At 45.2% G+C, this 12,161-nt stretch overlaps 1 protein-coding gene across 1 annotated transcript in view; it reads right to left on the reverse strand.

Annotated features, from left to right (window-relative positions):
- DESI2 (desumoylating isopeptidase 2) overlaps nt 1-9,259 on the reverse strand; it is an 88,165-nt gene extending 78,906 nt beyond the window's left edge. The window contains exon 1 of the mRNA XM_090033249.1: nt 8,836-9,259. Coding sequence (XP_089889375.1) covers nt 8,836-8,874 — 39 coding nt within the window. The 5' untranslated portion in view covers nt 8,875-9,259. The remainder of the gene's footprint in view (nt 1-8,835) is intronic.
- Nucleotides 9,260-12,161: the final 2,902 nt, after the last annotated feature.

Genomic DNA, 12,161 nt, shown 5'->3' on the forward strand with positions numbered 1-12,161 from the left:
TCTTAAGAGACAGCCCATGATGTCCACAGTCATACACTTCTAGCTATAACAAGAAAGGATGTCATTGATTTATATGCTTTGTTTTGTTAAGCCCTGAAAAAGGCAGGAAGGGAAGGTATCTGGTTTCACCCTGCTATAGGTTTATCAGTCTCAAGAAGGCACAAATTTTACATAGGATAGTGCTGTTTTTTTATTCCTGAGCAATGTAGGTTAATTCACTAATGCAAAGATGTCAAAACTAGAAACTGTTTTGGTTCCCCCTGAACAGAAAAAGATCTTGGTAACTGACCACCCCTTTCAACCCCATCCTCCAACATTCTCTCACAATTCAGCCACTTAAACCATCCCAATATTTGAGAGAAGCAATAGGAACTGAAAATAACCATAAAAGGGAAAACTTCATGATTAAGGGCTTTGTTAATAGGAGAGAAGCTTTTACCTCTAGAACACCAGTTTAAGTTCAGGCCACAACACCACTGACCAAAAGCAGTTATCCAAGAACCCTTGGATATGACACATTCATTACCCTGGTAATAAGTTGATCCAGTTGTTCTTCTGGGGCTCGTAGCTTTGTTTCAGGTCCTAGCAGACAGGTATCCATATCACTAAAATACCACTGTTTATACAATTTGTCCCCTATAGGCAAGGTCAGCACAGAAGCGAAGGACTGAAGGAGCCAGAGAGACTGAACTCCTCTCTCATCCATAAATGAATTTCTCTCAGGCCAGGGCTGAAGCAAAAAACAGGCAAAACGTATAGTGCCACAGCTCATGAGGTGTCTGGTGGATAAAGAAGGGTCATTCTCCAACACTGTCAACTTATCAGTTTTCATCAGCGTCAATTTCACTAAAATTTTTAGGAAAGACTTAAAGATTTTTTTTGAAAGACATTAGGAAACATGACAGCCATATAAGCCAGAATCCAAATAATAGCGCTGCCAGAAGTGTCAAACACTAAGATGATTTTGCTTTGAGATACGAACTTTTTGGATAAGCTTAAGCCCAAAGTAGACTTCAGTAGAAACCATTGAGTTGTATGTGGTTCAAACAGAAATCTACGGTTTTGAGCAAGTCTGGAACAACTATCTTTCCATTGCCTGAGAATGCAGTTCCTGGAATAGGCAAGATATTCCACACCACAGATCTTATGTGAATGAGGAAGCTTCAGGCAGCAAGGTGAGACTTAAAAGTCCCCTCAGATCACTACTTTGATCCAGTTTTCGATTGTTCAGTCAACTTAAAGTGGTAAGAGGACCTAATCTACAAAAACACCATGCTATGGGGTGCTTCACTGAAGACTACTAGGCCTATGCCTTCCATTCTCTCCACACTTTGACGTAGCTACCTAGTGACCATGAAGGAGGCTATGCATAGTGCACATAGAGCTGACCAAATACTTGGCTGTGGCACTCCCTGATATAGTTCTTCAATAGAATTGACAAACCCTGCATGCTCAGTGAAGCTGGCTGGTTGATGTATGGTCAGCATGGAAAATGTTTAGTGCACAAGCTTAGGACAGTTAGTTGAAGGAGGACAGTGCTGGAAAAATATAGGCAACAAGATGCACCGTAGACAGGTAGCCCATCCTAATGGCATCAAGGTGGACTGTTTCACCAATGGCTGGCACATTTCCAGGCAGTTGCTAAGACAACAAAAATCCCATTTATTATGCACAAATGGACATATTTTACTATTCGACTCATTAATCCAGACCACGCCACATATTCTTTTAGGCCTCTAATTGGTTTCTCTCAGATGCCCAGCATTCTTTTTCTTCATTCTACTTGAACTGATGGACTCAGCTGCAGTTCAGTATCTTAACTGCTGTTATCTTTACATTTCCCAATTGATTTCCTCTCTCAAAATGATAGAAAGGAGGAGGGCTATCTAGTGCCATGCCATCATTTTAATCCAAGGCTTGAAATGGACCAATGCAGTGTACAGGGACTTCAGCTTATGTTCTGCTCTGGCACACCACTCCCCTTTATCCTCCTCTCTCATAAGGGAAACTCATGTATAATAGATAGCATCCTGCCTGCTACTAGCTTGATTATCCCAGTTAAAATTACTGTTCCTGTTCCCTCATCCCACACTAGCAGGCAGGGCCTGGATGAGGAGAAGCAGTAGTAAAGCCTAGTTTTCCTACCTAGTTGTACTGCTCTTCACAGCCTGCACACTAACCAGATCTCAGCTATAGTCTTGGTTAATTAAAAGAATATTATTCACTTTACTGTGTGATTTGGCCAGAGAATTTCTCTTTAAATGGCTGGAATTTATATTTGGCATTTTGTGTATTACTCAGAACAAACAAAGAATAAAGCAGCAGGCCTAATTGTCAATCTTACAGTCTTCAGTTGAACTAGTCACATTATTATGTCTCCAGCAGCATGAGTTAGTTTTAACTTCTTCAGTGAAAACCTTGACTCATACACAGTCTAACCCCAATTTGCTGAAGAAACCAGGAGAGGGGGTTTCAGTGCTCATTTGAAAGGCACTGCACCTTCCATGTTATGCCACATTTTCACCAGACCAGATAGCGCATTCAGTTGCTCACAAAAAAGCAAAAGCTGGTTTTCCCTCATGCAAGACTAAAAGACATGTGAAAGCACCCCGGAAGACTGGCCACAACTCTATAGGTAGTTGCAGCTGCAGATCTAAGTTTTTGTTTAAAATGTGCCAGATATGAAGCTCTAAAGGCAATAGAGTATTTCAAATAAACAGGGAGGCAAGAATGAAATGAGAGCCTGAGAACAAAATTTTCCACTTAGTCTTCCAGAAAGCAGCAACAAAGCTTGCCCCGGAAGCCCAGGGAGGGCAGTCACATGATTTCTACTATGAGGGTATGGAATAGATTAACTAAGGGGTCTCAACAATCATGCATTAAGCAGTGCTAGCAATTCCTTAGCAGCATGGTATCTCCTCCATCCCTCCCAACTGACCCCAAAGATCTCCAAGGTTTTCTTGGGACCAGAGAAACAGAAAGGAAGGAAACTCAGTTCCCAGATAAGAATGCCTTAAATGCTTATGCCATAACTCTGAAGTAGAATAAAGAACACCTCATCTCCTGCTTCATAGAAGCTGCTACATCAGGGCCCTCTGACAAGAACAGGGTGACAATTTGGGAACAAGCAGTTTGGTCACCAAAAGAAGGACTAATAATCTGGGAAAATAGAAGAGTGAACTGCACCAGCAGTTCTTTGGATAGATGTACCACCAACTTGCTGGAGATCCTGAGTTGCCCTACTGACTTTGATAGCTTTTTGCAGCACTGAGTCCTAGAGCTAAAGACTGTTGTTTAGTGTATAGATATAGAAGAGACCTTGCATTCAAGACAAACTCTTGGAAGAGAGAGAACTATACCAAGCACAGCCTGGAAATACTGTATTTCTCTGAATTCATCCCACTTCCAGGTTGTCCTATAAGGAATGCAGGGGGAAAAATTGAGGCAGCTCTACAAATGTGATCCAGACCTTCCTGGCTTGCAAACCAACAATGTATAAGATTCTAATTACAGGGACTGTCATCTTCCCTTCAAGGATGAAGCTTTTTCCTCTTTCCCACTAAACTGTAGCTAAAGAGGCATGATAGGCACTTACTCCTTTACTCAAGCCCTCACCTTGTTCTAGAGGAAAGATTCAAGTTCTGTCCTCCCTTGTTGACATGCAAGGAAAGCTAGTAGGGAACACTGCAGAACAATACAGATTTAAGAAGCCAGAAATAGACAAATGACACCAGTTCTACATAACCTTCACAAACACAGCAGCAGCATCTCTCAGCTATTCAAGAGCTTATTTGAAAATAGCCTTTACACACACAAAAAGTTGGCTGAACTAGAGTGCTGATAAGAACAGTCCTCCACTTCACCCCCCACACCCACAAAAAAGAGAGAAGCGCTCAAAAGAATATGCCACTTGTGGAATATCATCCCTCACTGGAAGCATCCATAGATACATAATCAAAGCAGCAGACAGTCTTAGTATGCAGTCAGACCCTTTAATGAGAGTAGAGTGCTAGCATGTCTCTTCCATCACAGAGACAGCAAAAATGCATCCAAAATCCAGTTCAGTTCCTTTCTCAAGGCTCTGATTTAATTACTCTCATTGAACTAGGACAGCCCATCAGCCATCCTTTCTTCCTAACCTGTGACTTTCTTCACAATCTATCTACTACCCACAGATTTTCCCTCAACAAGCCACTTGCCTAAAAAAATCTTACCCTACTTCCCCTACACTCCCCAGAAACTCCCAGCTAAAGAACCTCTTTACAGCTCTGCCCAAATAAACAACCTGCAGGCTTTCATCATCATCTGGTTAATCAGCCACAGGTGTGACTAGGTCTAATTCTCCTTAAAAGAACTGCCACACTATAACAAAGTAGCCAAAGTTGGGGGGGGGGGGGGAGTGCTATGCAGATAGTTTTTATTTTTTAAACCTACAGTAGGCCAGAAAAATTGTACCCATCCCCTCAAGTGCAGACTTGGCCATGGTTGCTGATTATTACAGTACTGGCCAATTGCCTGTCATGAATGATGGATTTAAAATAATGAAGGTCTTTATATTTTAAACTTGCCTATAAAACCAAGAGCCTTAAGAAGCTGCAGGTAGTTCAAAGTATAGTAGCACAACACCATAAATCAGTGGTTCCAAATCTGTGGTATGCATACCACCAATGGCAAAAATTTGCTAGTGGTACTTAAGGTTGTCCTGTTTTAAATTGGTAGTCTGCAACCTGTCAGAGTTGGGGAACCATTGCTATAGACCATTATGGGCACATCACCTTAATGCTCTGCTTTCTTCCCTGCTTTTCCATTGACTATCAAAGTCAAGGTTTGGCCCATCCTGAAAAAATGCCTTACTGTACACAAATGCAATGGTTCAAAACAGTTTTGTTGCACAAGAAGTGGAAGACTCAAGTGTATGACTATTGTACAGGAGACGGAGTTTTTTGGCAACTCTGTTGTGCACCTGGAACTCATGTTTAGATATAACATGCCTGACCACAAAAGTCAGTACCTTTAGACTAGAATGCAACTGTTGCTTCAACATATGCTTCCCACAATAATACCACATGCGCAAAAATCTCAGGCCCTGATCACTGCAATGGAGAAGAAAAGATTTCTACGTTCACATTGCTATTCATGTGTTCCCAAAATTGCAGAGCGAGGCATGTGATATAAGAACCATGATAAAGACACTGTCATTCTAAAAGCAGCTAAACAGGAGAGGCATGTGCATAAATTTACAATGACAGCCCCTTGTTACCAAGTGCTGGCCGTCAGACACTTAGATTACAAAAAATATTGATTAAAGGACAGCTGGAAACCATGGAGAAGTCACCAGCTCTCTGAAATGAGATAATTACATGCTGACTAGCATTTTGAAGGGAGCAATCATAAGAAGAATGTAAGATCAGGTATGTCTGAAATACACTGGAACAGACTTTGCTTCTCATTTACTCTTTTGAGAATTAGAAGCAACTTGAATGACATCAGTAGGCAACTCAGTCCACGCTGTCATTGAACAAGAAGATCTAGTACCGCAGCTATTTATATACTGTAAATATTGGACTTGATTCTCCACTGATATGCACTTCAGGTAGTCATTTACACCAACACAATGTGGATGTTAAATGCCACCAGATGAGAATAGCACATTTTGCTGTATGTGATGCAAGGCAGTGGAGAATCGTGACAGATTTAAAGATGATCAAAGCAAGAGACCAATGATACGCATAAAGAACTGTTTAAGTTAGCAACCTACAGGTGCCATGTAACAGTAACTGAGTGAAAACATTACAAAACAGACTGTTGACCCCAATCTGTGCAAAACTGATGGCTTGTTACTGAATTGCTTTGGTATGTCATTTTATTTATTCTGTTAGAGATTTAAACATTTTAATATGTTTACAACCAGTCTCACGTTCAATAAAGTCTGTTGATATTCATTGACACTATGCTGATTTTGTTGCTTATCCCAAAGCAAACCTATCAAACCTTCCACAGGCCAGCTCATATCATGCATACCTCCAAGCATCCTTCCACACACAGGGACTTCAAACCAGCACTCAATCAAAATTAGACTGGGATCCTATAGACAGGGACCTATGATCCCTGCTGACTTCCTGCCCCTGGAGCAGGGGGCTGGACTCGATGATCCCCCGGTATCCCTTCTAGCCCTAATGTCTATGAAATCTAGACACCTTCAGGCAAGAAGTTCTGAGCCCCACCATCCACTCCTTGAGCCAAGGGCTGGATTCTTGTTCTTTGATTCTTGTTCTTAACTCCAAATTGAGTTACCTATCTATTCCATTTTAGAAATATCCTGTCTGACCAGGAAAATTCTCTCTCTCTCCTTTTTTGTGTATGCTCATGAACAATGGACAAAATGCATTATATTCACTGTTTGTGTTGTGGGTAGATGGAATTGCTTTTAATGATATAGTAAGTTGAGTGCTTGGCAATACTGATGGACTTCTGCACAATTATTTTATGCTGGAGAGAGTAAGTCTTGTGATCATGGCTACCTACAGCAGCTGTTTGTGCAAAATAGTTCATTAAATACAAGCATTTCTCTCTGAAGAGGCTCACCACATATCCAATGGGTAAAAGATAAATGGCTATAATCTTTGAATACACAAGACTACACAGAGTGGATATTTTATATCTGCAGAGAGGGTCCTTAATTGAACTTATACCCTAAGGCTAAGCTTTCCGGTACTTAAAGTGCTCCCTGATGCCATACCAAGGTCATGTTCCACATCAGCAAAGAAGAGCTTTAAATTCCAGTTAATTGGTATCCCCAACTGTCTTTTTCTTTCATTAAGGCTACTTTTATAACAGGTATTTATGTAAGTGCAATTGTTTCCCTACCCCCCTCCCTATAATCTCCCACTCCAAGTAGTAAAGTACAGATATGACTATATTCCAAACTCTATGGCATCAAAACCATAGCATCAGGCAAAAGCCTGTAGCTCTAATAATTGTAATGTTAAAAGGGAATTGTAGGTGACTCAATGGTAAGGAAAACAGATGCAATATGAAGACAAAATGGTATCTGTCTACAGCATCATTAATTTAAAGGGTAACAGGGGACTGGCATATAAGTACATATACACACTTTCACTGGCTGCTAAACACCAAAATGTAGTCAATCTTGATTCAGCTGATGGCTGTAGTGCAGCTCCTTGTGGACAAGGGTCCCCACCACAACAACAAAAACACAACTGTCAGTGGCTGTCATGTTTATCGATCATCTAGAAGAAAAATCATAGACCGACTAGGTCATGGAAACTGGATTTCCCTCAGCTTGGGAAGCGATTCCTCAAGTTCAGGTTTGAGGTATTCCAGTATTGCAGTACCATGGGAATGCTTAAACAACTGCCAGTGCTATACCCTTCTGAAGGATAGAGAGTAGGATTTGACCTGCATGTGTGACAAGCTAGGACACTTCTCCAGGGATTCCCTTAATAACAATGCAAAGAAATAAATGGAAGTGGTGCTGATGTGACATTCTCCAGGACATTCTGTTCACATCCTATGTTTTCACAAGCAACCCACTGTTCTGAGCTGCCAACCAAGTGACTATAAATTAGTGAAGACTGCACTCGAGAAGGAGTAAATTTGTGCCTGTGTGGTCAGTGTTGCAGATAACACCTTTAGAAAAGGCTGTGTACTGCATACATCACAACAGTCCAGGGTGTCCCTTCATATAGGTGTTACAGTTTGAATAGGCTTCACTTGTTGTATCTTCAAGAGCACTGAAAAGGTTCCCACCTGACAGAGAATCACTTAATCTTTGCTGTATATGAAAGGCTGGCCTTTATAGTGGCCCATTATTAATATAGTTAGTGTTTCTCATGAGCCATTTTATCATAACTCATTTGGCACGTGAAGGCTTTATATTCCATGGACTTCCCATGGAAAGTTAATGTTAATTACCACAGAATGACATTAAAATTAAGTGGCGCTCCACACATTCTTAAAATACCAGATTGGTTATTTATAGCCAAGTCAGCTGTTGGGCCTAATAAAGTTATATTTGCCACAGTAAAGTTGGTTAAAAAATTTTGTGGGCCTGAGAAATGTTTTGATCCTCGGCTGATAAAAGACAAAACAGGAGACACAGATTACCAGCTAAATGTCACCCGGCTCTGTGCTACCCAATGCTGATTCCTTAAAGCCGAGCTGTCTGTACTGCTCTCATGCGGGCTTGGCGGCCCGGAAATAAAACAGTTCCTTCAAAGCCCTCTTCAGTCTTTTGCTTGTGTCACAGCTTTTACTGAAGCATTCTGCTTGCTTTATCAGGTTTAATGCAAATAATCCCCTTCCCCGCCCCAGAAGGCGGGTAGGGGAGAACCGTTACATACGCTATGAACTTCGGGGGACTATTTGGCAGCAGGATCCCTGAACGCAGAACACTTCTTCCAGTGCCCAGTGACTGCATCCACTCAAGCCCTGTATTTCTCCACTAATTAGGGTTCCCCCTAAGAGGAAAAGCAGCTAGTCCTGCCAGCTTTGTTCCTAACCCCCCCACCTCAGCTTCAGTACTCCCGGCAGACGAGGATGACAAAACCCCATCCTGGAGCTGTTAAATCTGCTTTCCCTTCCCCACTTGGGGCTTCCCTCCTCCCTTCAGCCCCCTGCCCCATAGCCTGGAAAGTCAAGGGCATCGAGATGTAGGGAGGCAGGAGGCCATCGCCTCGCCCCCTAGCTGGGTCCCGGGCAATTCCCAAGCGGAGCTCGGCCCCGCGCTGCCCTGGACCAGGGCGACGTGCTGCAAACAGCCCCGGGAGCCGGCCCCAGCCCAGCCGCCCGCTGCCCGCATTGTTTCCTACTCACCATGTCGTACACGTTGAGAATCACGGGTTCGCTGGCCATGGTGGCGGGCCGCGGGGCGGGCGCGGGGGCCCGGAGCCCTCAGCTCCCTGGCGGCGGCGCGCTGCTTCCCCGCAGCCGCAGCCGCCGCGACCCGCCGGCTCCGGGCCGCCCGCTCAGCCCGGCTCGCTCCTCGCTCATGGGGCTGGCGGAGCGCGGGGCGCTGCGGGGCATGCGGGGCTGGCAGCGGTGCCGCCGCCGCCGCCGGAGCTGTCCCGGGTGCTGGCGGCGGCGGAGCCCGAGCAGCCCCGCAGCCTCAAGGGGCGGGCCGGCGCCGCGCCGGGGCTGCTGCGGGGAGCCTCATCGGGGCTGAGGGGGCGCGGGGCAGCGGCCCCCCTAGGGGGCCCGAGCGAGCGCGGCCGGCGCCGGGCGCCAGGGCCATGGCGGGAAAGCCCGCCCGCCGCCGCCGCCGCGCCCGCCTCCCGCCCCGCCCCGCCCCGCCCCGGCCCCGGCCCCTTCCCTCTCGACCGCCTCACCGGCCTCGGCCACGGGCGCCGCTCGGCCCGGCTTCTCCGGGCTTCTTCCCCCAGCCCCCGAGATGCAGCCGCCGCAGGGCAGGGGGAAGCGGAGGCGGAGGCGGCGTCTCCCCCACACACCCCGCTCCCCTCAGAGCCGGGCGCTGGGCAGTGGCTCTGGCAGTCCTGGGTGCGGAGCGGGGCTCGTGCGCCCGCTGAGGACGGCAGCAGTCTTCAGGGCCCCTTTTTCCCCCTTCCTCCCTCCAGTGTCCCTTTCTCCCACAGTTGGCAGCGGAGAAGTGGCCCCTGGAAGTGGGCAGAGAGTCCTTAGGCAAGCTGGCCGGGGGCAGGTGACATGAGGACAGGCAAGGTGCCACGCTGGGACACAGCAATGGTCCAGCTAGTGCCAGGCAGTGTTTCCCAACCTTTCCCAGCCTCAGGCACACTTACATTAATAAAACATTGCCTATGGCTCACCTGTTAAGGCCTTCCCCATCCTCCTACCTGTCGTAGCTCATCACGGTGGCAAAAATCCATGGTGCACCTGTTCGTTTCCGACTGTGCGCTTTTGTGCCGTGGCGTGCTGGCTGGGAAACGCTGATCGAGTGGTCCTTGGAGCACTTGTTATTAACCTTCGCCCTCCACTCCCAGCCCTGTTTTCCCTTCTGTTGTCCCCTGGAATCAGCTGGTACACAATCAGCGACTGACCCCCTCTCACAACAGGGGCGAGGGGGCAGCAGTTCCTGTGTGGGCTCATGCCCATGACTCCATGCGCATCAGATAGGCCTCTCTGCCAGTGTCAGAAGTGGGAGAACATCAGGCAGGATATCTCTAGAGTCATCTATCCTGTTTCAGTGGTTTTCACCCTGTGGTCCACAGATGTGTGGGAGTCCAGGCACTATGTCTAAGGCAATGGTCTCCAACCCTTTTTAAGTAGGAGATCACCACTGGCATTTAAAAGCAACCCAAGATCTACTGTGCGCCAGCACTACCCTCCCCCTGCCCAGCAGCTTAGTCTGTGGGGAGGAAAAGGGGTTGGGGCAGATTGAGGCAGAGGAAGAAAAAATTATTTGGGGGTGTACCTCCCCAGCAGGTAAGTCCCACTTGGCCAGGGCCCCACTCAACTTACCCCTCTGTGGCACTGTCCGTCACCGTGGGGGGCTCGATCTAGTCCCCAGCCCTTCCTTCCCCCACGGACTGACGTGCTGGGCTGGAGCACATGCATGCACGCATGCGGGCACTCAGCCCCCCACCCCAGCCCCAGATCAACTCCAAGAGGCTCCATGATCTACCTCAAGAGGCTTCAAGATCTACTGGTGGATCAAGATCCACTGGTTGGCAACCACTGGTTTAAGGGGTCCACAAAAGATGGCTAAGATCAATCAAAAGTATGTCAATATCTACATTTACAATTCAAAGGGGTCCACACCTCCATTAGAAGCTTCCAAAGGAGTCTGCACCTCCATTCAATATTTTTTAGCGATCCGCAAATGAAAAAGGGTTGAAAACCACCACTCTATTCAATTTTCTCCCTGACATCCACCATTTATTGCATCTGAGATGCCAGAAGAAACATCTCCATTCTGAAGAAACAACCCTTCTGTTTCATAGACATTAAAAGAACTATCATCCATTAATTCATCCAGTCCCTTTTTGAACCTGGCTATGTTATCTGTGTCCTCAACATCCTGTGGCAATGAATTCCACAAGTTTACTATACACATAAAAAAGTAATTTCTATTGCTAGTTTTAAACTGGTCACCTACTAATTTCAGAGGGTGCCCCCTAGTTCTAGTGATTGAATGAGATTTCTCTTAGCATATTCAAGGACTTGGCTGAGGTAATTGCAAAGCCACTGACGCTTCTTATTGAGCGTCTGTGGCTTTCATCTGTGGTGAAGAATCCAAAGGAGAGAAGCAAAAATAACTAAACATCTAGAAAACATCTGGCATACAAAAATGTGTTGAAAAGATTAGGCATATTTAGTCTGGAGAAGAAAAAAGACTGAGGGGAAATTTCTAACTATCTTAAAATATAAAAAGAGGATGGTTGCTATTCAACTATTTGTCATGTCCGCAGGGGACAGGACAAGAAGTAATGAGGCAATAGAGGAAATTTAGGCTGGATATTATGAAGGACTTCCTAACTACGAAAATGGTTAAGCACTGGAACAGATTACCAAGAGAGTTGGAGGATCTGCATCACTGGAGGTTTATAAGTGCAAGTTAGATTTGTCTCCAGTACTTGAGACACAAATACATCTATGTTGAGCAGAAGGTTGGACTTGATGGACTAGCGATGTTCCTTCCTGCCCTATTTTTGTAGCATTTCTATTAAATTAAGGGGCCCATTCCTGCAAGGTGCTAAGCACCATCATTTCTTCAACGTCTTGTAAGATGGGACCCAAAGAACAGTCTCAGACTTCTGCTAAACTGGCAACATGTCCCTAGTGTTACCAAGTTTGGGTGTCTTGTAATTTAGCTCATCAACACACCATGCTGTTTACTTGATGAATTAATCTAACATACAGAGTATCTGCTGCTCAGAGCCTAATCAAAAGTGCTTTGAAATTAAGAGACTTTGGATCAACTGCACATTATACTGAAGATACCTAAAAATATTAAACATAAATTTAGAGTAAAGTGACCAGTGGTTTGCAATCTGTGATTAGATTTTATCCTAAAAACATTTTAGGATCATAAGATTTAATATTTTTTTAAATTTAGACAGTGGTTCTAATTTTTAAGTAAAGTTAGGTTCAGAAAGAAGAGGAATAGTTTCAAAGCAAAAATGTCCTTCCTTAACCTCACTAGCTGCCTTTAGGGAAACAAATGT

Source organism: Crocodylus siamensis, chromosome 2 (assembly GCF_052110815.1).
Source record: "Crocodylus siamensis isolate JL-2025a chromosome 2, ASM5211081v1, whole genome shotgun sequence".
Lineage (NCBI taxonomy): Eukaryota > Metazoa > Chordata > Crocodylia > Crocodylidae > Crocodylus > Crocodylus siamensis.